Below are 25,845 nucleotides of genomic sequence, written 5' to 3'. Positions count from 1 at the left end.
CCACACCAGCAGAGTTACTGTAGGGAGGAGGGCGGCCTGTGGGGGATCTGCCCAAGAGGACAGACAGACTGTGCCAGAGCTGGGATTCGAACATGGGGCTCCCGGCTCCCAGCACCGCGCTCAGACCACTGGGAAATGCTGCCTCGCTCAGTGACACAAGGTGTGATGAGCTGATCCTCCCTAGAGGGGAGTTTGGCTCCATCAGAACTGCACAATGCAGGGGAAGGGAAGGGGAGAGGAGATCAGCTTTTCTCTTCAGGCCTAGAAACAAACCCCACTCCCCAAGGGGAGACCCCCAGTCCTACTGGAAAGATCCCTGCTCCCCGGGGTGAAGGACCTCCTAACCCCACCAGAGAGACCCTCCTACTCCTGGAGCAAAGGACCCTTAACCCAGCTAGAGAGACCCCCTGCTCCCTGGGCAAAGGACCCCCACCCCACCAGAAAACCTCCCTGCTTCTGGAGCGGAGTCCCCACTGCCGATGCAGAGAGTTGTCAAACCCACTAAAACCCCCATAAAATTGACCTAAAATTCCTGAGCTTCAAAAATCAAGGATAATTGACTGGCGATGATGAATGGGGCTGGGTTTCAGCATGTCCCTTTCTGCTTCACCCCTGCGTGGGAACCATTCCCTCCCATTTGTGAGATCACCGCTGGGTGAAAATACCACCTCAGATGCACACTCAACGTGCTGCTGGGAGGGGAACCCACTTGCTCTGTGTGGAGGGGGGAATTCAGGCCCAATGTCTGTGGGCAGAGGGCACAGACGCCGCTGGCACTCAGCACTGCTAGGGGCCTGACTGGTTGGATTCCCCTCCAGGCCGTTCTAGAGCAGATTATTGTCCAACATTTCCAGTAAACAACGAGCCTGTATTTTGCTGAGGGAGGTATCTGAGGTGAAGCTGGCTGGGCTACAGAGGGGGCACCACCATGAACAGGCAGTGCCATGCCCTGGAGGGGGACCTGGCTCTGTCAGACTGTGCAGAATCCTACAGGTGGGGCATGGGTCACTGGGAATCCCTGGGTGCACAGCTGGATGCTGGAATGGCCGCACCCAAAGGCTGCGAGTGCCGCTGTGCAGGAGCCTGCCTGGCATTCCAAGCCTCGTCCCTTTCAGCAGGAGAGCCTGTGGAGGGCTCAGGCAGCTGCTGGCAAACCAGGGCAGCGTGAGGTCCCACATTCATCTGCTCTGGCTGAAGACTCGCTCCCTGCACTCCTACCTCTGCCTCAGGCCGTGGATCTGCAGCAGCCGGGCAGGACTCTTTGTGCTTTTGTGCTCGGCAGCATGTGGGCGGAGCTGGCAGCAGCCCAGCCATGGCATGGCTCAAGCAAGGCTTAGTCCTGCAGTGGAGATGGGACCAAGGCACAGCTAACACACAGCCTAGGCCTGTCCATGCTGCAACACAAAGCCCTAGTGTGCATGGGCGGGGTGGGGGGGGGGAGACAGACGACTGGGTCCCCCAACCTGGTATGAAGGACCTTGAATCCCTGCCTCAGGAGGCCAGAGGGCACGGGGAGAATTGCTTTGTAGTTCTTGATGTGCCCAACAATGGGAGGGTCTGGGCCTGGGCCCCCTGTTCCGGTGTGAGTCGGGAGTCACTCCCCTGTCAGACCGGTGCTGGTGGCAGAAGCAGCTGCGATGTGAAGGGCTAGAGGACGGGGAGGAGGAGAAGAATGGTGCCTCTCCGCGTGCCCCGAGAGCAGTGGCTGAGTGGGGGGCAGGGTTGGGGGCCTCTTACCCGTAATGGTGTAGGGGTAATAGTTCCAGGCCTTCTCTGTGATGTAGAATATCCGGGGGGTCACTGCGCGAGCCCAGCTGGGCAGCTTGCTGCAGGGGAAGGGAAGAGAAGAGCAGAGCAGAGTGGGGGGCTCTCGTTAGCGCACAGAGCTCGGCTGGTTTTCGGCCCTCTGGCCTCACAGCCCTGGGCCTGAACTCCTCTGCTCACCCCTGCAGCAGGTTCAGCACAATCCCTGCCAATGCGCCTCAGCGCTGACGTGCAGGGGCTACCCCTTGGGGGAGAGAGGGGCTGCACCCACCCTGTGGGACCCAGCTAGCCCTCACCGCCCTGGGCCCAGGCTTGAGCTCCTGACACCTTTCCAGCCCTGCAGCCCCCTAACCAGCCAGCGGCTTCCCAGCTCCATACGCACCGAGCTAGGAGACAATGTGCTTCCCAGCTGCCCCCCCCACCACCACCCAGTGGGTCCACTGCCACGCTCCCCAGCCAGCCTGCATCCTTCCAACTCTATCCTCCAGCCCCCTGCAGCCCCACGCCCTCCCAGCTCACCCACCTGGGCCCAGCCTCTCGTGCATTCCTCCCCCTCCAGGGAACACAGGGTCGGCTCCTGCTCCCACCAAAGCAAAGGCAGCTGGGCCCTTGATTTCAAGGGGAGCCAGCTCAGGCCCCTGGCTCCCAACGACTGCTTTTGCCAAGTGTTACCCCCGGGCACTGGAAGCGCAGGCCCCGCAGGGTCGGGGCAAGGGACGCAGCGTATGTGCGCGCTGGGGGGACATGACTGTCGCTGGGCTGGGCAAGGAGCCTCTGCTCACAGGCAGAGCTGCAGCAGCCGGGGCTGGAAATGAACAGTCTGCTCATGCCAGCTCGCCGTGACCGCCGCTCCTCGCCCATTGGAGGGGAGCTGGAGGGGGAGGGAGAGATGAGGTGTGGTTTGATTAATTTTCAGCCTCTATAAATAGCATCCCCAAGAGGGGAATCGTGAGCGCCTCGGCTAAAAATACCCTGTCTAGCACCGGCAGCTCCCTCTGTGGGTAAGCAGCCGATTAATGCGCTGTGAGGAGACGGAGCAGCACAGCCAGGACTGCCTCACACAGCCAAGCTGTCCATTGCCTCCCTCCGTCTATGGAGGGGGTCAGGGCGCAAGGCCAGTTCACAGGCATCGGCGCTCTTCTCCAATCTATTCACAATTGCTGACAGATCAGCAAGGGGAAAGCCAGAGGGTTGTGCCGCAGCAAATGGAAGAGAAAACCAAGGATGGGAAAGAGACAAAAGCCAGGGGATGGGGCAGTGAGAGTGAGCGTCAGTGAAACACAGAGACAAAGGCCCACTCAGCTATCCCAGACCAAGCACCCCGGTATCAGACAGCTAAGCACTGTAGTGTAGGCAGAACCCATCTGAGTCCTTGTAATGGGGCTGAAGCCACGGACAGCCCTGGGTCTCAGCTTGGTTAAAGAGTCCTGTCTACACTACAGTTTGCAGTGGTCATGTAATTGGGTTCTCCAACTCAGCTGTAGGGATGCCCCAAGAAAGACAGAGAATCCTGGAGCAACCCTAGGATTCTGCATCCATAAAATTGTTTGGCAACTTTGCTGGAGTCCCTGCAGTCGCTCTACGGGTCTGGCACAGCCACTGGAGTCAATGCAAACTCTGGACGTGGCAAGATCAGGCTGTGGGGCTGCAACAAGCCAGACATACACATCTTTAGTGTGTTGCATTGCCACTGGGTGGGAGGACAGGCTCTGCCTTCCTTGGCTGTCTCAGTAGAGCCCATTTTTCTCTCCTGCTTCATCAAACACCGAAAGGCTTGGGCCAACGTTTTCAAAGTTGGGCACCTCAAATTCAGCTTCTAAATCCATGTTCAAGCATCTAAACAAGTGCCACCTTCACAGAGGTGCCCAGCCACTGCACCTTCCATTTCCCTGCAAGAGCTCAGCACCTCTGTAAGTCAGATCACTTATCTAGGCGCCTACAGTCCCCATTCTGCAAATGCCGGTGAGGAGTCCCACTGCTTTCCAAGGGACTGGAGGTGAGCCTAAGGGTCTGGATGGGTGGGTCTCTTTTGCAGAATCGAGGTCTGTATATGGTAACATTAGTCACCCAACTTTGGAAATTGGGGCATAACTGACTAGCCCAAACAGTGACACTGAGGCAAGGTGGGAAGAAAACTCAGCTCTCCTGCCCTCCCAGTTCCAAGTGTCGTGGGTTGGGATAAACCTTTAAATTGTCAGGTGTGAGCATGACCTCCTCCACCTCTCATTTAAGACAGCTGTAAGAGACAGCTAAGCAGACCCCCCTAAGACAAAGGGGGTACGAGAGCCCACCAAGAGAATTTGAACTACACAGGCACAGGGGTCCACAGGGTGTTGCCTTCGGGGTGGGGTGTGTGTGAGGGAGAGAGAGATAGAGAGAGAGAGAGAGAGTCTAATCAGAAGGGACAAAAGACACACAGCCTGGAGGCATGGGGCTGTAAGCAAATATATGAGCTTCTGTTCTTTTGGCTCCTCCTGCATTCAGGGAAACAGGACTTGGTATGTTCCTTGGAAACAAACAAGATTGCCTCAACAGTACCAGACTCCATCATCAATTTCTCCTCCCAACTGGAAAAGCCTACAAGACCCAAATTCCAGCTACCCTCAGGTCAAAAAAGGGAACACAAGCTTGAAGCAGATTATGTCTTTCCCCCTTAGCTGAATGAGAACCTGAAAGTGAAACTGACCAGATACAGAAGCTATACTGACTAACCCAGTTTCCCAGCTCCTGCAGAGTGGTATGCAGAAAGTGAACAGCCAGTGCCAGTGATGGCAGGCACATGAGATTTTTAAAGCTCTTTCCATTCTAATCACAATTGTTAATAATTCAGTAAAGAGCTACTTTAAAATACAAGTGCTGGCCCTTAAAACCTTGCCATTGTTACCTTCGATAAATAGTGCTGAGTTATTTCCCTATACGAGTCATAGGGAATAGCTTGAATACTGCAAATATTGAGCAGATCTATCGGCAAATACTTATTTAGCTCTCCAAGGCGATTGGCAAAGCTCAGTGCAGGAGCACGGTAGGATTCTAACCTGCTGGTGTGCTTTTAGTAACGAGTATTTTGCAGCACGGCCACAGCAATGGTCGCTGGACTAGGTGGCAGCACTGAGCTCACTAGCAAGCTGTTTGCATTTTTCATCCTAAAGCAGCCCCCCAGAGTCATCTCCTATCTCAGCAATAAGGGCTCAGAGAGAGAGAATGCAACTCTCTCTGGAGTCGGGGCAGACCGACACCTGACCAGAACAGGGGAAGACCTGTTCAGCCCCCAGGGAGGTTCATGACTAAATGCAAACTGAAGGGAGCGCTAGGTGTGTGCAGGCCAGATGCAAATTGCTCCATCAGGCAATCTCAGGTACCAAGGAATAAGCTGATCCCTGTGCTGCATCCAGCGTGGGGGTTGGCTGAAACGTCAACTACCTGCTACTGCCAGAAGTCAGACACCAGGTAAGCTGGACCAACAGTCTGATCAGGCATATGGCCCCAGTACCTGGCCAGGGTTTGAAATGGATTTCTAACCAAAAGGCATTTAGACTTTGTGGGGCAGGGAGCTTGCCTCCTGACACCTCTGAGTGCCCTGTACTCCGCACAGCAGGACAGAAGCCATCACACTGGGGCAATCCCTGCACAAACTCCTCCTCACAAGCAATGCCTTCCCCACAGGACTGTAGTCTGACTTTCAAGCTCTGAGCAGGCCTGGGGCCTTCTCCCTAGAGCTCTCTATGGGGCATCAGTTGACTGACACAGTTTTCCTTCTTGGGCAGGGCTGCTAGACAGAGCCTTTGCTCCTTCCAGTCTCACTGGATCTTTGGGGCAAAAGGTTGAGGTGTGTGGGGTGGGAAAGGGGGTCAGAAAACAGCCTTGACCTCCTTCTCTGCCATAGGGAGTGTGATACAGACCTACCCAGGCAGGTATATTACTCCATCTTCTCCATGTTTCACCGGAGGGGGATAAAAGCTAAGAACTAGCTGATAGTCATGGTTACTGCATGGGGATTGAACAGGACTAATAGGTTAAGAGAGATGCAAAATGTAGACTATTAGGTTGCAAAGTGAGTCTTGTCTCCTGTGCTGAGGTGGGGTCTCAGGGCGAAGGATAATGGAGATCCCTCCAGGAAGACAGCAATGTATTTACTATGGTCCAGGTGGAGACTTGGGCATTTACAAAAACAAAGGAACTGCAGGAGGATTCTCTGAAGAGGTGGGGCCCTGGGCTAAGAGACAATAGCCTGTGATTATAGAGGAGCAGAAGAATTGGTGGTGGGGTGAGCTGTTTCCTTTACAGAGGAGAAATTCTGCCAGAGAGGGTGTCTCATGAAAGGTGGATTCCAACTTTCTGAACTGGACAAGCATTGCAACGACTAACCATTGGGTGAAAAATACCTTAGATGGGAAAGTAACCTGGGAATAAGTACAGGCTATCGAGTGGGGTTCATGTATCTCTCTACTTGTAACCTTTCATTTCCAAACCCTTTGACTTGCTTTTATTTGAATCTCTGTCTCCAGCTCTGTTTGGTTTTACTGCAGACTGGAACAGGTTGACTGGGGTTAGGGATTGACATGACCATGGTGGGGAGCAGGGGATTCTTAGATGGCTGAGTTCTCTGAATGTGCAGGGATGGCCCACTGCCAACCCCGGTGAACAGAGCCTAGTAATCCTCAGGGACAAGCCCCTGCAATTTCCGTCCTGCCCTGCTCATGGTACCCATTTACCGCCAGGTTCTGTAAACTGGCAGCAGGCGCTCTGGGAAGATTTATACAATAGCGTGATCTAGTGCTCGGAGCTCGGACTCCTGGGGTCTATTGCTAGCGCTGCCTTTGACCCACTTGGTAGCTTTGGGCACGTCACTTCCCCGCTCTCTCCACATGTGGGGTGGGGACAAGGAGAGTGACCCACTGCGAGGTTCCGCTCATGTTAGCAAAGCGCCTGGATGCTCAGATCAGAGCTCTCCAAGAGCAAAGCACACCGGACCTGCAGCATCCACAGCCCCTAGTGGCTTCCCAGAGCTACCTGAGTGCCCAGCACAGCTCTCCTCATGCTGCCCCAAAGCAGCCGCCATTCGCCTTAAGGAACTCATTAGGATTCAGACACCTGGAGGCCGCTACCAAACGAGGGCCAATAAATTAGGGAGACACCTGGCCCGGCTGCTGCTTCTCAAGTTGCAGAGCTAAAGTGGCCTTTTCTGGGATCAGGGAAGCTATTAATCCATCGTGCTCAAGGATCACTCGAGGAGGCTCAGAAGGGGACATGCGGGCTGGAGTAGGAATCAAAGCTGAGCCGGAGTAAAGGGGATATTGACGGACAGGCTCCTCCTGCTGGCAGGTGGGAACATTCATCTGCGGCAGCTAGTGTGAGACAATGCTGGGACGTGCTGCCTGGATGGGCCCCAAGAATTATTTCTGCAACCACTGATGTCCTGTGAGCTACATTTGCAGGAAGCAGGATTCCCTATCAGGACCATCCAGGACCTAACACAAGAGGAGAACTTTGCCTGGAGGATAGAACACCACCTTGAAATGCAAGAGGAAAGGGCACAAAGCAGCTGGGGATAGAGACCAGCTCAGCAAGAACCTCATGAGCTCTTGCTACTAAGAAGTCCGGGTCACTGTAGCAGATATGTCACACACTTCTTGGGATTCTGCTCCTGGGGGTGGGTGAAAGCAACCTCTCCAATGCGAATGATTGGCTGAGTTGTACTGGAGTTAGTGTGTTTGGTGAGGGGCGAGTCAGAGAAAGAAGTGGTGGGGGGATGGTGCTGGAGAGAGCCCAAGGGATTTCAAAGAGAAACCAACCCAGAGAACAGGCAGGATCCAGTGACCAGGTCTTTGGAAGGCCCAGAACAAAGGCTAGATGCAAAAAGCATGGAGAGAGAGGGGAGCTGGCACATACGGGACAGGAGAGCCAGATTGAGGTTCAAATCCCATCCTTGTTGTTTGGTGGCCCTGTATGAAATCAGCTGGGGATCTCAGGCTTGTGGTGAAGTGTCCACATCATAAGCCGTCCATCATCCTGGCTCTAACTGGTCCGGTCTCAACAGAGAGCCTGTGTTCTCTTGCCCATAGAGGCGAGGGGGTCTCTAGATCAGGTGGCAACATGCAGGGGGAACGTGCACGGCTGCTGCTTGTACTTTAGCCATTCTAGAGCCACAGCACAACATTATTATTTATGATTAGCAGTGTGGTAGCACCTAGGAGCCCACTGTGAACTGTGCAAGGTGCTGTACAAACAGAACAAAAAGAGAGATGCAGCCCCACAGCTGTCAAATGGCGTTTAATAAAACACCCCCCAAGATGTCAGGGTTGCGATCAGGGGCCCCTTACTCAGGAAAGACACTGTTTATTAGGGAAGCCTTAACCCGTCGCTCAGCCCCCAGGGACAATGGCAGAAGTAGCCTATGCTTTGCGGATGATCATCCAGGGAATGGATCAGAGGAGCTCTCACCTGGACAGGTGCACACGTTTCTCGGTGAACTGGCCGGGCCCGTGGACAGGGTCTTCATGCGGCTCATTTTTCACCACTTCCACACCCTCGCCTTTTTCGCTCTCCTGGTGACTGTGCTTACTGATCATGTAGAGCTGTCCAACGCGGTACTGCAACAAGAGGGGACATGAGCAGGGATTCCACACTGCTGAAAAGCGCAGGGTGAGAGCGAGAGGAGGCCATGCAGCTCCTCTGACCCCTCTTCAGCCAAGGCGGGATTGTTCCCAACTCTATAGTGAGTAGCGTTCTGCCTGGCACAGCTTGACATTTCCAAGGGCTGCTACCCCTTCCTTGGGAGACTGGCCACAGACCTCTCCATCAGGCTTCTTTCTCCTGGGGTCCTGCCTCCCTTTTATCACCTGCTCCCATCACTCCCGCTCGCAGCCCATTCCAAACAATTCCTCTCCTGCCTTGGCATTTTCACCCCTCGCAGACTTGCCGCAGTCTCCTCACTCTTCACTTAACTTTCCCCACCATTCAGTCTCTCCCAATTGGTATTTTGCTCCTCCTCGCTGAAAAGCTTCCAATTAGTCAATCCCTCTCTAGTAAAGCAGAGCCCAGAAATGAACACAATGGTCCAGTTCTCCACATGGGGTCACTTACACCAGTACAAAAAGAGTGTAAAATGCTGCCGCTGACTGGGGGAGCATTGCACTCTCGCTGGGGTAAATGACAGGAGAATTCAGCACAGCTGGCCAGAGAGCCTAGCGCCTACTCACTCTGAGACGTTGCTGCATATGCCACCCTACATTATACGAGCCTTTCTTTTCCCTGCCATATCACACTGCAAACTCCAGTGCACGGTACACACTATCCTGGGGCTACCCAGGGCTCCTCCACACCCGCCATAGAATGGTTTGTTTTTCTCCCTCCCTGTGTTATTCGTGTGCATTTTGCAAGCTGAGCCTTGGGTTCTCCTTTTCTCCCCACGTTTCCTTCGGATGAATACTCTGCCCTGGCTCTTATTTGCGGCTCCTCCCAATTTAGAATCATCAGGGAATTTCATTAACTTGCTGTTTACTCTCCCTGCCAGATCATTAATGAGGATATTAAATGGGACTGGCCCCAATGCAGCTGGCACCCTCTTCACAACTCCCCCGTTGCTACGCGCGGCTGGCTGGCGCTCCCCTTCGTCAAGGGATGCAAGCACTAGGTGGAAGAGGCATGTGTCGGTAGCTTCATGGAATGGAAGGCTCCATCATGCTTCCCGCCCCGTTCCCCCCAGCTCACACTGAGGGCAAAAAGGGGAACGGAGACTGCCTGTTCTTGCTTTCAGCCATGTTCCCGAGCAGCAGGTCCATACCCCCACACTGCAGGGCTCCACCCTTTCTAGGGGAGAGAGCAGTTCACACTCCACCTCCTCTGGGGCTGCTCCCACCTCTGCACACTGCTTTAGCCCCCAACCTTGTCATCACCCTTCTCTCGGTACACTGGAAATTTAGGGCCCGATCCCACGAGCCCTCAACTCCAGCTGAAGTCAGTGGGATTCGGGGGCACTCAGCACCACACTGCATTGGAGCCAACGTCCATTCAGCCCTAGGCTTTTCCACCCTGCTCCAGTCTTGTCCTAAAGGGGTTGCTGTTACCAGGGGAGACAGAGGGATTTCAAGATCTACATCCAGCCCTAGGCATCTGCACCCTGCCCCAGCTCTGCACCCCCCCATCAGCAGCGGATGACACAGTGCTTTGTGCAGAAACCATTGATTTGGTAGGCAAAGCGTCTCCTAGCAGGGGAAGGCTGGACATGGGCGCTGAGCCCCACACTTACCAGCAGGGGGCACTGCGGAGATGAGCATGAGGCTCCCTCCTGGTGGGTGGGGATATGGCTGCATATCTAGCCCAGGGAAGTCTGACCTGAGGCAGTTCTGGGGGAGCACAGAGCGACATAGGAGCGATAACCACAGCCTCGGCTTCTGCATGACAGGGCTGCCTCTTAGATCCTCTGTGGTTTCCTCACTCATGTCATTCACCCCCAGAGCCATCAGGGTCCACACCCCCGCTCGCCCCAGAAACCGCCCTTCCAGGGCCCCATGCATGAACCAGCACCATAGCGAGGGGAAACGGGTTCAGACCCAGCCCGTATCCTGACCTTCAGGGCGGCTCAGGGGGGCCAGTCACACCTCATCATTCGCCCCCACCCCCCGCTCATTCACCAGTTAGAGGGCAGCATCTGCTGTATGGGGGGGTGCTGATTGCATCCCCTGGGTGGTGTGCACAGTGGCTGTGCACACCACCCAGGGGATGCAATCAGCACCCAGCTCCCCTCCACTGCCACAGTCTGGGGGTCAGGGTGTGGGGAGAGTGCAGCCCTGGGTTGCCATGGCAGCACCAGCAAGCTGGTAGAGGAGGCTCTGGAGTGGGGGACTGTGATTGGCTCTGCCCTCGGCCTCCTCGCCCCAGCTGGCATGGCTGAGCAAAAGGCCTGGCCGCTCCTTGCAAGCTGAGGCCTAGCAGAGCTGAAGGCCTCTCTAGAGCAGGTGGGTCCCATACCTTCCTGCCATCCCACTGAGCATGCTCCAACCCCAAGCAAAAGGAGGCTGCGCCAAACCACTCACGATGCCACCATGTGGGAGCCTGGCCCATGTTGGGGATGGCAGCACCCAGAGTTGCATGGGGGGGGACGGGACAGAGGTGGCACAACAGGGCTCAGCACCCAGGCTGAACGCCAGCATTCAGCAAAGCAGGGAGAAACGGGGCGTGGCTGTCTGCAGGAGAAGGAAGGGGTGACAGCACCTCATGTTACTCAGTGGCACCCCATGTGACCTCTCAGTGAGGGGTGGGGGGGGGCATTGTGGCACATCCACCAGCCTTGCCCACTGACACATCCTGCAGATAGAGGGGGTATAGCCCCTGGAATCCCCCACCCCCATATCTCCACAGGGGATGGCCGTGGTCCTGCAGCTGGCAAAGACCTCTGTGCCCCCATGAGCGGGGGGGAGAGGGATTTGCCCCTATTCTCACCTTCCAAGCAGCTCTTCAAACTCCACCACAAAACCCCCAGCCATCCTCCTTCCTCCCAGGAGATCTGGGGGAACGGACCAAGTGGGACCTTTCAGAGGAACTCAATCAGCCCTCATTAGAGGCCTCTGGATTTTCTATTGTTTCCTGAGGATGAAAAGGGTGGGGCTGAGCCTTAGGCTCTCAGCCCTCCAATTGGCTTCCCTGTTCCCTCCGCGCTGGTCCTCCTGCTGCCCCAGAAGTAACTGTCTGGCCTTTGTTCGTATCACAGACCTCAATGGATCCCTGCCTTGACCCCAAACCAGTCCCAGCTGGGCACAGGCAGAGAGCAGGAAGAGGGGAGGATCCTATGTTATCCTCCCCAAGCCGGAGTTGCTGCAGCCACTCATACCCACTGCAGTCCTGGCCTCTCCTGGCAGGGGGTGCTGAAGGGAGCAGGACAGGAGCACTGGATGCAGGGGAGCTCCCAGCTGCTCCTGTCCGAGCCTCTCCCAGCAGAGGATCCTGGTAGGCACGGGCTGGGGAGCACAGCCGGGGTGTTAGTTCCCCCTACTAGGCCGTGGGGCTGTACTAAGGTTCTAGCTGCCCAGGAAGCGTCTCCCCGCGGCTAGCTGAGTCAGCCTCCATTGTCAGCAGCAGCTCAGCCTTCCCATCCATTACCTAGCGCTGCTGCCTGTGTAAATATTAATAACGAGTGCGGCACATGGAAACAGGGCTGAGTAGATAAGCTATCAGCGGAGAGCATGTCCGTTCACACCTGCCAGCCACTGCAGGAGCCTCGGCGGCACCAGGCCAGGGCTCGCTTCTCCCCACCTTCTCCCCAGGCCGGGGAGGATAGAGCTGTTCCCTCCTGGTGGGGATCTCCCTGGGGACACAGTCTGAGGGCACGCTACCAGGGTCTCAGTCAGGCTGAGGAAAAGGCACTATAGCCAGACCTGGTCAGATACCTAGGCGTTGCAAACCTAAGCCATGGTGCAGTGCTCTCTCCCAACGAGTGGGTGGGGCCTTAGAGAAACTACGCTCCCTTTGTACAGAGGGGGCTGGGGCTTAACAGAGGCACTGGACTGGGACTCAGGAGACTTGGGTTCTATTCCCAGCTCTGCTGCTGAACTGCAGCATGACCGTGGGCAAGTCATTTCAACTCCCGGTGCCTCAGTTTCCCACCCCCAGCCCTTTGTCCGTTTAGCCTGTCAGTTCTCAGGCTCACAGCCCCTAGCATGAGGGGACTCTGACCTTGCTCAGGGACTCTAGCTGCTGCTACAATACAAATTACAGTGAGTAATGAAAGCGCTACATCCACACAATGACCTTTGGGCCTGGGATCCCTGGCTAACTCTCCTGCTCAGCCAGAAAGCAACCCCTGCCCTGCTGCTATCATAGACAAACAACCAGGGCTGACTGAGAGCTCTGAGCTGGGGGATCTGCGGCTGGAAACACTCCATTGTTTGCAGTTCTGACAGTCCTCTGGGCTGAGCAGGGAGCGCTGGCATTACCCATGGCATGGGGCTGAGGCCCATTTCTTTTTGTAACTGGGGTCTATGCCTCTCCCCGCAATGATCTCATTTCAAAGCCTCTAACCATGCCTCAATCTATCGCCCGCAGCAGGGCCAGCTCCAGCATTTCTGCCGCCCCAAGCGAAAAAAAAAAAAAAAAATCGATCGGCAGCGGCAGTAGTTCAGCGGCAGGTCCTTCGCTCCCAGAGGGAGTGAGGGACCTGCCACCCCCCGAATTGCCGCAGGTGCCGCCCCTCTCCCTTGGCCGCCCCGAGCACCTGCTTGTTAAGCTGGTGCCTGGAGCCGGCCCTGGCCCACAGCTAGTGAAGAGAACACGCATTCCCTGCCCCAGACCTCGGGATCGGAGGAGGCTGTGTGGCCTACTGGGAAGAGCATGGAGCAGAAGCTGGGATAATCCTGGGTTCCAGTGTGGATAACGCAACTGACTCACTGGGAGGACGAGTGCGCGAACTGACATGTCTGGAGCTGACCCTAGGAAACCTCCCTGTGGCACCAGGCCTGTACAAGGATGATCCCAGCTCCTAGTCCAAGCTCGTCCCAGTAGGGCACACAGCCGCCTCCAGTCCTGAGGCCTAGAGCAGGGAGAGCATGTTCTAGTTCTAAAGCCACGTATGGTAAGTCACTCCATCCAGCAGCTGGGGTACAGGGGAGGAGAGGAGGTTAGCACACTCAGACTCTTTCAGGCACACCCACAGGCCTCCAGCCAGGCTAGATGGAGTGTGTTAGCAGAGACTCCCGCTCACATGGGACACTGCAAACAGTCAAACAACACCCCAGAAAGGGCCAGTTTCTGCTGTGCAAACATGAACCGCTCCAAGCGGATCAGCTTCCAAGTGCTCCTCCACTGGCTGCATGGACTGTTTGCTCAGCACATGTCAGACTTGACCTGATTTTAACCAGGATGTTCTCAGGGTGTCCAGGGAGGGACGCTGCTTGCTTGGAATGCCATGTCTCCAGGCCACAATCTTGCCATGGGTATCTTTTATAAACAGCTGTATTACAGTAGCGCCTATAGACTCCAGCGGAGATTTAGGGCTCTACTGTGCTAGGCACTGTACATCATGCGAGACAGTCCCTGCCCCAATGAGTTTAGAATCTAAACAGATAAGGGTTCGAAGGGGAAACTGAGGCACACATGTGGGAAGTGAGCTGCTCAAGGTCATACATGCAGGCCAGATCTCCCAAATCCCAGTCCAGGGCTCTAGCCACTGTACTGTACTACCAGATCCCTCCCAACTGAAACCAGGGAATGGCAGGAGTGACAGCTCCAATCACAGCAACCGGGAGCCATCTTTGGCCTATCTGTCGTTTCCCTTTATAAAGTGGAGCCTGGAGATAGTTCGCCAGCTTTTCAAGCACAATAAACCCCTTCTGGAGGAGTCTGCTGAAAAGAACATTGACTTTTTGTTCAATAAATAACATGGGAGCGGAAAAAAAATATTTGATGATGCTTCTGCATAACAATTATTTTACTGTTCCACTGAAGATCCTATTCATCATTCTAATTGCCAGAGAGATTTTATCTCCACTTCACCTAACTGTAAATGTTCTCCAGATGTTAACACGAAATCTTTGCTCTCTTAGCACATTAGAAACTGACAGCCCTGCAGTCCCCAGAGTACATTTGGAAAAAGGTATGCTAGTGGGCATCCTGAATAAATTGCTGATGTGCCCTTTCTAATCAAGGCTACAAAGCAACCTTTGTATAGGGATGCTGGGGACCTACTGTAATTACCGGGGCTTGCTGATGGGAATTTATGCCTCTTCATAAACATTAACACTACAGTTTACTATTGAGAGACTAGGGTATAGCTCAGAGGAACCCTAAGCACCAGTGCTGTAAGCAGATTAGCCATGGCTCTCCATAGACATGAATATGATATTATATTGATTCTAAGAGGGATACTTGGGAGGTCTCAGCAAGCATAGATATTTTAGGTCGGGGGTTCTCACACTGGGGGTCGGGACCCTTCAGGAGGTCGTGAGGTTCTTACATGGGGGGTCACGAGCTGCCAGCCTCCACCCGAAACCTGCTTCACCTCCAGAATTTATAATGGTGTTAAATATATTTAAAAGTGTTTTTAATTTATACGGTGGGGGTCACACTCAGGGGTTTGCTGTGTGAAAGGGGTCACCAGTACAAAAGTTTGAGAATCGTTGTTTTAGATTACTATCGATATACTCAGTTTTAAAGCATGCCACTACTGCTTCCTATACGTTACTAAGCTTATCAACAGTCTCAGCAGTTATGGGCACGGTAGCTTACTACAGATAAACTCACAGCTCTGTACCACAGACAGTGTAACTTACTATAGATCTCCTCACAGCTCTCTGCAAGCATGGGCACTGTGCTGTATGCTACTGCTGCTATCCTCGTGGGGAATCACTACTAGCACACGCCTCCAGCAGTTAGCATGAATAAGGTCAAGATCTGCTTCTAAAAGTAGCTGCCTGTAAATATATTGTAGGTTACTAGTGGTAAATACTCGTAGCCCTTCTGGAGCCGCGTATTATGCTACTGGCATAGGCACAGCTAGCTGTAGCAATGACAATGCACAGCATTAGTCATGGAATAATTATTGACAACACTACAGAGCTCGGATCTCCTCATCCTACGATACTGCGTGCTAAAAGAGACTAATTGCTTGAGGAGCGCATGCGGTTTTGAATTATATCCCATCAGCACATGCATTGCCACGGCCAGCTTCCCCAGATCACCCCAGGCCTGTTGTGCCACAGCCAGGAATCCTCAATCTGTTGTATTTAATCAATCACAAGCCAATTGTTTTTAGCATTAGGGAAAAGTCGTAAGTTCACCTTGTAGGCCACTAAAGGCTTTTTGCCATAGTTCTAATAGCGAATTCAGATCCGGGGCGTAGGCTCCTAGGTGTCCGTACAGCGCCTAGCACAGCCTGGATCTCGGTTGTGGCCTATAGGCGCTGCAGCAATACAAATAATACATCTGCTGCAGTGACCCCGGCTGGCCCAAGAGAGAGCCTTGCAACCCCTACGCTCCAAAACACGGGTTTCAATTTGGAGTGTCAATACCCAAACACAACGGAGGTGGCCTCTGATGCTGCAGAGGGCCCCATTTTTCCAGGGCACCCAGAACACAAGCATCCAGCTACCAGGAGGTTCCCCTTGCAGTGGTGCCAGCTGACCACTGACAGAGATGGCATCACTCTCCCTAGCTCACTCCTGCGGAGTGGGTGGGTGCTCAGAGGCCCAAAGGTTAGCGGGGGGCTGCCCCAGCCTGAGGATGCGTCCCACGGGGAAGCTGGGAGAAGCTCCACACAGGTCCCACCCCCCTGACCTGGATGTCAGAGGTGCCAAGTGCCCACGGCTCCAGCCAAAGTCAGTGGGAACTGCAGGCGCTCACCTCGGAAAATCATGCCCAAAGGGGCCAGGCTTAGGGAGGACTTGCACTGGGCAGAGGAGCTAAACAAGTGAACACTATAAGAGCAGTCGAATCTCAGGCTTCCGGGCATGAGCTGTGTGTGAGTGTGTGTGTGTGGGGGGAATAGGCCAACGCAAGCCCCCCATCACTCCCTACACACACACCCCTTCATGGCAATAGCATTGCCCCATCCTGTGAAAAGTTGGGGAGATGCTGGCCTAAGTGGGTTTGCCGGGATGCGTCCATCTGCCTTGGCAAATCCTACATGCCGATCCCTTCCCTTAGCGCCAAAAACCAGCACAGCCCCATAAGGACTGGAAGTGTCACCCAATGGTTACAGCAGGGGCCTGGGGAGTCAGGACTTCTGGGTTCAGTTCTGAGCTCTGCCACTCGTTGAGTGAGCTTGAGCGAGTCACTGCCTGGCTCTGTGCCTCAGTTTCCCCATACATAACACATGGGCAATGCTCTCACATGCCCAGGTCCCCCAAGCATTGATTGATGAGTGTTTGCAGAGAGCTTGGAGCACCTCAGACGGGAGGGGCGAGAGCAGGGCCGCTATGACTGTGGGCGCCATGCAGGGCTGCTGCCCAGGGCTCTCCGCGCTCAGCATCTTAACATACCTTCGGTTCGGTTTCTCAGAAGACCTGTCAATAAGGAAGTTTCCATGACGCACGCTGCCACGGTAACGAAGGCCTTTTGCAGGAGGCAGGAAGCTGCCTGTCTGACACTTCCCGTGCAGGGGAGGCCTCACATGTAGCTGACCCTGGGCCCATGCTGAGCTCGGGGCCTGCTATCAAACCACAGCCTCCCCTCTGGCCGTCTTTCATACACACCCGGCCCCTCCTGCCCGCAAACTGCAGACCTGCACGGCAGCTTGAAGTCTTCGCCCCCCCCCCCCCTCCGCCCCTCTACCCACACCCCACAGCTGCTGTCGCTTTGTCCTGTTGAACAGCAGGCTGATGCAGACCAAAACTGCATTGCAGAGCCTGCCCGAGCTCCCCTCCCCACAACGCGCTTCCTGGACAGTTTGGAAACTAGAGATCAGCTCCCAGGGAAGAACGCAGATCTGGATGTGGAACTGGCTGGAGTTTGGGGCCAGGCCTAGCTGTGCTAGACGCTAAGTCTACCTGCATGGGGCACACTCCGGTCACTGCCCACTAATTCACTGCTCTCCTCTTTAACACCCCCACCCCTACTCTCTCCAGGTCACTTCTCCCAGCAAACGCAGCTCTCTGCTTCCATCAACCATATAGGACTCTGCTCCCAGGACATGTGTGTGCCTGCGCTCACGCCATACAGGTCAGCCCTCAATCTGCTTGGTGAGATAGAGCCTAAGGATTGACCCAAGCAGCTGCCTTCCACTCGCATGCGGCTCTCAGTCTGCCACTGGCACCAAGTCCCTGTTCCCACAGCGATCCAGCTGCCCTCAGTAAACCTGTGCCAAGTAGGTGGCACGACAGCAAAGGTCGTGAATGGGGCCATGGGCAGAGATGATGTGCCCATTTCTTGTATGGGAGAGCAGCATGTCTGGCTAGCGCCCAGCCATGGAACATATGGTGCCAGGGAAGTTGGGATTGTTGCAGGTCTGTGGCATGAGGCAGAGATGGACCCTGTGGACAGAGTGATCTTACAATTACCCTACACAGCGTATTTCATCCAAATCCATCCCAAAGCGCTTTACAACACACACATACAGGAAGAACTTCCCCTGCCACTAACATGCAGCCACCTCTGAAGTGGAACAGAGCAGCTGTTTTAACAGTGCACAGCAATCCTGTGCAAGAGTTAAAGACAGGGAGTGGGGATGAATACTGTATCCAACTGAAACTGCTGGGGGAATTTTTGATTGGTAGAGTGCAATGACCCCTCACTGGACTAGAGCCAGGGCTATGCCTCTCTCAGTGTGCGATGGCAGAGTTTTGATGCTCACAAGTGTTCAGAACCTGGGTTTCCTGTTTCTTCCAAACAGCAATGAACCAAAATCTGCTCTCAGTTACAACTCTGTAAAACCAGAGTCACTCCATTTGACTTTATAGGCGCTACTCCAGATTTACAGTGGCATAAGCAAGGGTAGATTTGGGTCCAGCAGCCCAATGGCCCATGTATCTATCTGCGTAGGTATCTCTAGCACATCCATCACTGCAGCTTCCAGGGGTCATGCTAGGGAACAGCCTGGAGCACCGGTTACTGAATCAGCAGTGCGGCTTCCCACTGCACCCTGCGATTTCCCATCCAAGTCATGAGCCTGCCCGACTCTGCTTAGTTTTTTCCCCACAGTGAAAATAACCCTGCAGCAGGCCTTCAGAAATGCCACCTGCAAGTTACTGGCCTTTTTACCTGGTGGCGCACACTTGTCACTGCACATGGAAGCCATCACACCTGGCCGCCACCAGCTCCTGCCTAGCGCTTTCGCTTCACACACACTACCAGCCCTGAGTGTCAGGTCCCCTGAGAACAGACAGTTCTACAGTCAGCATCCGGCAGGTTAGGGCTTACACCAGTGCTCTTAGCACAGAACAGAGGACTCCCAAACTTTTCCACGGTGTGGGTCACATTTTAACCCCGTGCTTGTCCCCTCTCACCACCTGACCCCATCTCTCAACGGCTCTGTGGCAACTCCAGCAACTGCTTCAATGGAAACGTAACATTGGGAATGCAGTACACATACTGGCGCTGGGATGTAATGCAATATGACAGCTGGAAATGTTCTCTGTGGACCCCAGCAGGTGCTCCACAGATGTTTTTTTAAATAAGGCTCAGGATTGCTGTGCCCATTTTACAGATGGGGAAATTCAGGCAGGTGCCCACAGCCACACAGCGACTCAGTGGCAGTGCTAGGCAGATCATCTACTCCCAGCTCCATGCCTGCTAGACCCTGCAGCACTGGACCCCTCCAGCATAGTGGGGAAGGAGCCCAGACCTCAGCAACTACTCACTAAATGTGCACCAAGAACCGCTCGATGGCACTGCTAACAGAACTGGGATCAGAAATCAGCTCTTACAGCCTCGTCCTCAGCTCAGCCCCCGGAAGCACGGGACAAATTCCCCAGGACGAGACACACAGCAGCAGTGCAGGGAGCTCCCGAGCCTGTTGAACACTCCTGCCTGGCTCCCTCCTCGCCTATGTGATGCTGGAAGCCCAGAGCCTTCCCCGCTCTGCTGTGCAGACAGCTCCCACTCCTTCTGCCCCTTTCCCTGTGGATCCCCCATCCCCAGGCTGGGGAGACTGAGACCCTGCCTCTGTTCTGAGCACTTCTTCCCGCTGGCTGGGCTGGGAGGGGACGAAGCAGGTGACAGGCACCAGGGAGGGCTGGGTTCCACCGGCCAGGAGCGCGCCTGACAGGGAGAAGGAGAGGCCCAGAGAGGGGAGGTGGGCAGGTGCTAGTGCCAGCTCTCCACCCATGCAGGACTCCCCGCCTGACACCCTGGGGATCTGCCCTCCTCTGCTCTCAGTTCTTGCAGCCCCAGAGCCCTGCTGCCCAGCTCGTTCGCCCTCGTCCATGGGATTTTCTGCATCAACCAGACACACATCAAAGGGAGGAAGCTTTGCCCCTCTTGGCTGGATCTGGTCAGCCCTGGCTCTAGGACGCCCCCCCTCCCCCCACACACACACACTCCCCCTCGCCTCCCATGCTCTGAGCCGGATCCTCCCATTTGGTACAGGGGGACGAGATCCAAGATCCTGCACCTCACAGCCCCTGACTCCTTACCTTTATCCCCCGCTGCCATTCGGCCCCTTTGGGCCCCTCACCCCCCACCCCCCCCCCCATACCCCCCACTGCCACTCTGCCCCATCATACCCCTCACCCTCAGCTCCCCCCATACGCCCCACTGCCACCCTGCTCCATCATACCCCTCACCCTCAGCTCCCCCCATACGCTCCACTGTCACCCTGCTCCATTGTACCCCTCACCCCCAGCTCCCAACCTCACCCCCCATTGCCACCCTGCTCCATCGTACCCCTCACCCCATCCCAGCCCTGATCCCCCATCTCCCACACACCTGCTGTGATCCTATTCTCTATTATACCCCATTAGACTCCAATTCCCCACTTTACTGTCTACTGCTATCCCGCCCCATCATTCCGTTCTTCTCCCATTAGTCCCCATACCCCACCTCTGTGCCCCTCCACCTGCTATTCTGCCATCACACTCCTCCTCCAATCAGAACCTCCTCCCCCCTCCCGACCTCTGTCCCCCCACCTGCTTTGCCCCCATCATACCCCTCCTCCCCCATCAGACTCTGCTCCCTCCTCCCCACCTGCTGCTATCCCCCACCATCTCTTCCCAACCCTGATCCCCTCCTCTGCCCCTTGTTGCTATCCACCCCCTCTCTCCCATGCAGTGTCCCTCTGGCATGCAGGAGGGCAGCTATGTTGCACCCCCTCACACTGGGCAGAGTCGCCTGGCTCACAGGAAGGGCAGACCCCCTCATGGCTGGCATCTTTGGGGCTGGAACGTCCCTCACAGCAAATGGAAAGTGTTCCATCTAATCCTTCAGCCGCCTGGGGTCCAGCCCACACTGCCCCTTCCACCCGCAGTGCCCCACGGGAGAGCAGCCGAGTGCTTACCTCTTCAGTGGTGAGTGGCATGCAGATCCGATACTCCTTTATCAGCATGGTGGCCCCCTCGCTCTGCTGGGCTCAAGGTGCATAGGCAGCCCCTCTGGAAGGAAGCTGAGAGTGGGGGGCAGACGGGAGCGCTGGATCAAGTGGAAATGTCGGTGTGGAGAAAGCAGAGTGGCACCCAAGCCTCCTTCGGAGAAGGACTCATTCTGCAGGGAGACAGAACCGCCCGCCGTGGGGAGAGGAGAGATCAGACCAGAGCAACAGCTGGGCTCCAGCCCGTATGCCCGGGGACTCTCCGATCCCTTCTTAGTCAGAGCAAAGGCTCCTCTCTCCTTCCTCCCCTGCTACCGGCACAGCTCTGCTTGTGACTTCATAAGCCGTTGCCATGGCAGTGGTTGTGAGGTCACCAAACTAGAGTGTAACAACCTGGCATGTACCAAGGGAAGGAGCTGGAGGATCCAGGAGCTGGACAAGGAGGGGAGGCCAGCACCCCCAGCTGCGTCAGCTCCACACATCAGTCATTGGGGGCAAGAAAGAGCCACACAGAGGAGGGAGGGAGGGATCTAAACTGGGGTTTAACCCCTTCCCTGCTGAGGGAAGGTCTGCACCTCTCAGCAGCTGCTGGTGCAGGGACAGGTGCAGCCCGAGGGGAGCAGGTGCCTCTCCCCTGGGAGTCCCTAGGCCAGTACAGCTGTGCTGTTCATAGGGGTGCAGATTAAATAAGTGGCTCTGAAAATAGGATGAAGTGGCACCAGCACCACGGAATGTAGCTAACCCCTCGGGGGGATTCAGTGAGTGTGTAAACACCAAGGTGATCCACACGCTGCGAGAGGGAGAGGCGGCCACAAGGAGAGGTCAGTGTAAGTGGCTGCCTCCTCACACTCCTTGTCTTACACTCATGCTAGTCGCTGGTGCCTCTGCCCCGTTGGCCTGTGAGTGACAATGACTCACACCCTACAGGCACAGCCCTGGGCCCCTCTGCAGCCAATGGGAATGTTGCTTTTGACTAGAATGTACGTGCAGTCGGCCCGCACTTAACACCCAGTCAGTGTAGGCTACACTGTTGTGCCACTCCTTCCCCTGGTGTCTGACCAACCACTCCTGAAGTAGCTGCTGAATTCTGAATCCACTGGGGTCATTGGGCTTCCTGCGATGTCCCCAGCCTTGCCCTGGGACCAGGCAGCCTTAGAGGCGCTTAGTATTAACTGGGTATTTCACACCAACACAATGCGCAGTGCTGTACAATACACACCTAATGTCAATTACACCAGGCCAGTCCCAGAGTCTCGACCTCAAGGAGTTTACAATCTCAGGGAGATAAACCCAGTCTGGACAAGCAATCCCTGAGCTGCTAGGGGAGGAGATTTCTTTAATGGATTCTCTCCACCGTCCAACTCCCTTTTCCTTCCTCTCTTCCGCTTCCATGTCAACTTACACTGCTAATGTAACAGGTTGGCAACGTTTGCCTAAAACAGCCTGCCCTATAAGCTCGTGCTGAGCCAGCTGGCAAAAGCTTAAGTGGGCTCTGTGGACTTGTTATCCCAGATGGTTAAAAAGAAGGCGGGAGTGGCTCTACAGGGACAGAGAACCTTGAGTGTGGGCTGAGCAGCCCTGAGGGAGGAACTCCAGGAGCAGCCAAGCCTATGGAGAAGGACTGATCTGAACTTTGTGCTGTCGTATGGTTAGTACCTTGTCTAACAATGCCAGTCCCCAGGATGGGGGTGAGGTTGGGTTCTACAGGGTATGTGGAATGCATCTGGGAAAGGCAATTATTTGTATGCAGAATAAGTGAGTGCTATTAGCACTGAACAGCTTCCAGGGAGGTATTTAAGAGGGCTGAAGTGAGGGTGGTTAACCAGTCCAGGAGAAGCAGGAGACTTTCCCCCCCATGGAGGAGGTACAAAGAGAATGGGAGAAGAGAGCAGAAGGGGTTTCGAGGAGGGCAAGCTGAGGCTGTTGCAGACAGCAGGTGAGGGAGCAGGAGAGAAGGAGGCAGAGATACAGCCAGGAGCAGGGAGAGTCCGATGAAGCCTTCACTGAGAGGCTCAGGCCTGAGGCAGCCACAGCTGATGGAGAAGCGTTTTCTGGGAGCTGCTCATACACGGGCTGCCTGGGAGGAGTGATCCCCATATGCACCTTGTAGGCTGTTCAGGGCACTAGCAGCCTGGGCAGTGAGGTTTGCGTGGTTTCTCACCCTCACCCTCACACCTGAGCAAAGGCTTGAGCTCCAACCACACCCTGTGCAGCAGATATGGGAGTTGCTGTCTCCAGTGATGGTTGGTATCCAACATGCATGCAGTGTCCGTGAGGGCATGGATCCGGGCGTAAATCCATGCTGCTTACTTTCCCTTCCCCCCTCGGTACTCCCATTGGGGATGGGTTGGGAGGAATTCATTCTACCACTGCCACTCAGTACTGAGCTGTCCCCCCTTTCCGAGGCCGATCACCCCCTTCACACAGCATCCTTCCTCACTGCGAAGCCCTCTCCCTGCCCCAGCCGCCTGCTCAGCTGTCTTTTCAAGAAGTAAGAGTCACATGTCTCCTCTTGAGATGCAAAGCTGGGAAGCAGGAGCAAGACCTCTCTCCTGGTTCTCTGAAAACCCTTCTCCATTAAGACTGGGGGGATAAAAAACCAGGGAGAAATGCAGGCAACTAGAGAAGGAGCTCTTCTAGGAGAGGGAGCGGAGCTAGAACAAACCGGGGGTGGGGGAAGGAGCTGGGGAGGGAAAGGGCTGGAGGAAAATCCAGGGGCACACTCCATGCTGCAAAAGCTGCACTTCTCCTGAGATCCCAACTGGAGGCGGAGCAGAGGGCAGGCCTTGCACAGGCTTGGGCTGGATAGGGGGCTAGCCCAGATCCAGCTGCAGAGAAGTGGGCAGATGTAACTCCTACCCCGAGGATGGATGGGCAGGCAGAGAGAGCAGCCAGGTGGCCAGACAGACATCCTATGTCCATTGGACTGAGAGTAGAGAAAGAGAGTGCATAGGCCCATAGCCAGCAGACAGAATGCCTCCATGCTGGGCAGACCGACTGCTTAGGGTGCTGAGGAAATCAGAGCTGGAGAAGCCCTGTCAGGTGCCCTAGTGCATATTCTGCTCTCAGGGCACTACGTGCTAGCTCACTGCAGAATTGAAGAGGGCAGGTGGTTGGATGGAAGAAACAGATGCAGCATTCACCCAAGGAGGGATGCTACAACCAGGCTGGTAAGCTCAGGGGCCTGATTTGTGAGCCTCCAGCCCGTTCACCACAATCTCAGCACAGGCGCTTGGAGAGAGCACAAGGCAGGAGGGAGACACCAAGCAAGAGGAGATCAGGTCCCTTCAGCTTATGATTTGGATTGTGGTAGAGGGCCCAGTCTCAGTGAGCTAAGCACTATACACACTTCCTGCAAAGACCTGGCCCCTACCCCACAGAGACAACAGGGGGACACCACAAACAGATGGGGGAAGCAGAAGGGACCAGTGAGACCAAACCAGGCAAGAATGAGACAAAACATGTTTTCATGCTATGGCAGTGCTATGTCCCCAAGAGAGGCTGAGGAGGCTAATTGTTTCCCCTCCAGTAAACACTTATTGATTTGTGAGCTGCCTTCAGTGGAGATGTTGATCTCAGCTCCTCTGAGGAAACTGACTCCTGGGGCAGAGCTCTGGATTTCCTCCAGTGTAAATGGGAGCCGAACCTGACCCTTTGAAAGAGCTGTGGATTTGTCCCAGCTCCACATGGCCTGGACCTGATCCGGCAGCATTTGGTCATGTGACAGCCCCATCAGCTTTGGTAGGACCTCTGACATGGGCATGGTGAGCAGCATTGGCCCCCCAGTTTGGAAAATCTATTAGTAGATTACACCAAGAAGCTTATTAAGCATACACAGACAGGTAATAACAACCTTATCAGCCATGCAATAATAATCTTATCAGATCCACAGTAAATTTTATTAAATGTGCACTATCTAGCTAATGGAAACATGTAAATACCATGCCCCAGCCACGCAAGAGACACATCTGGGGGGGTGAGGGGGGAGACAAAGGGAGTACATTGTGGATTACGGAAATAATTACAGTAGTTGGGAAGAGACAGACCAGAACCAAACCCAAACGTGGTATTGGGATCTGCAGGAGCCAGCCAACAAAGCTTGTTTGGGGGACGGGAACTGAATAAGGCAGACACATCCCATGTTCCTTTGCCCAGCCCTTAGTACCATAGGAATCGAGTGGGTGGGGATTCCATTCTGTTTGGGTTCTCCCTTCCTGTCCATCATTGTGGCCTCTGATCAGCAGTGTGAGAGCCATAAACTCTATGGCGATTCATTCTGTTGATTGTGAAACACCCTGTCTGGTGCCTTGTGAGTAATAAAACCATCTGGCTGAGCCCAGCTCCCTAGGACAGGACAGAGCCCCTTGCATCTGATAAATTGACACTACACTTTGTCTTCACCCAAAGGCCAATTTATTTATAACGCAGCTGCTAATCCCCAGCAAATACTGGTTTTGTAGTAAATGTGTCACTAAGGTAACCTCCAGCTGCCCAGTTAAGCCTACCGCAAACACGGAATCTCCTCGTTGGGCTCCAGGCCCACCCTGTCCTGGGGGAAAGGTGCCAGGTCCTCAGGCGGTGAGCCCTGAGCTCTGCTTTGCACTTTCTTTGTTTGCCAGCCCCCCTGGCCAGGAGAACCGCTCCGGGCCTGGCACAGGGAGCTCGCAGACAAAGAAATCCCCCGGCCCCGGACATCAGGTGCTGCGGGCAGATAGGTTACCTATTCATGACGCCGGTTTCACTGAGGCTTGACCTGGGGTGGGGGCTGCCCTGCCTAGCGGCTAGCGCCGGAGGCCAAAACTCACTAGAGAAAGCGGAGCCCCGCGGCACCTCGCCCCACCCAGGTCCGCACTTGCCCGGGCCCAGCACTGACGCCAGGGCCCGAGGCGATAGGATGGGCGCCCTAAGAGAGAATCCGCGCTCGCGACCCCGCACTGCAGGGTAGAAACTTTACAGAGCCACAGCTCGGCTGGCAAGGAGATTTCTGCCTCCCGTTCCCGCCGTGTCCCCAGCGCCTCTTTTCCCTGCTACATCCTCCCGTGCCCCCAGCGCCCCCTTTCCCTGCCGCATCCTTCTTCCCGTGCCCCCAGCGCCCCCTTTACCTGCCCAATCCTCCCTCCCCCCCGTCGCCC

General features: G+C 55.1%; 1 protein-coding gene across 2 annotated transcripts in view; it reads right to left on the bottom strand.

Annotated features, from left to right (window-relative positions):
• The window catches only part of LOC117883692 (cytoplasmic phosphatidylinositol transfer protein 1-like), a 41,038-nt gene extending 20,152 nt beyond the window's left edge, over positions 1–20,886 (bottom strand). Inside the window, exons 1-3 of one of the 2 annotated variants that reach the window (XM_034783291.1) lie at positions 20,684–20,886; positions 8,206–8,354; positions 1,738–1,826 (exon numbers count right to left, since the gene is read on the bottom strand). In XM_034783291.1, the coding sequence (XP_034639182.1) occupies positions 1,738–1,826; positions 8,206–8,354; positions 20,684–20,731 (286 nt within the window). In that variant the 5' untranslated portion in view covers positions 20,732–20,886. Of the gene's footprint in view, positions 1–1,737; positions 1,827–8,205; positions 8,355–18,450; positions 18,564–20,683 lie in introns of those variants that run through there. The other variant, XM_034783292.1, reaches the window with a different exon arrangement.
• Positions 20,887–25,845: the final 4,959 nt, after the last annotated feature.

The sequence above is a fragment of the Trachemys scripta genome, chromosome 10, assembly GCF_013100865.1.
Source record: "Trachemys scripta elegans isolate TJP31775 chromosome 10, CAS_Tse_1.0, whole genome shotgun sequence".
In the NCBI taxonomy this organism is placed as follows: domain Eukaryota; kingdom Metazoa; phylum Chordata; order Testudines; family Emydidae; genus Trachemys; species Trachemys scripta.
The sequence above is the reverse complement of the archived record's forward strand: the minus strand, read 5'-3'. Positions and strand labels throughout refer to the sequence as shown.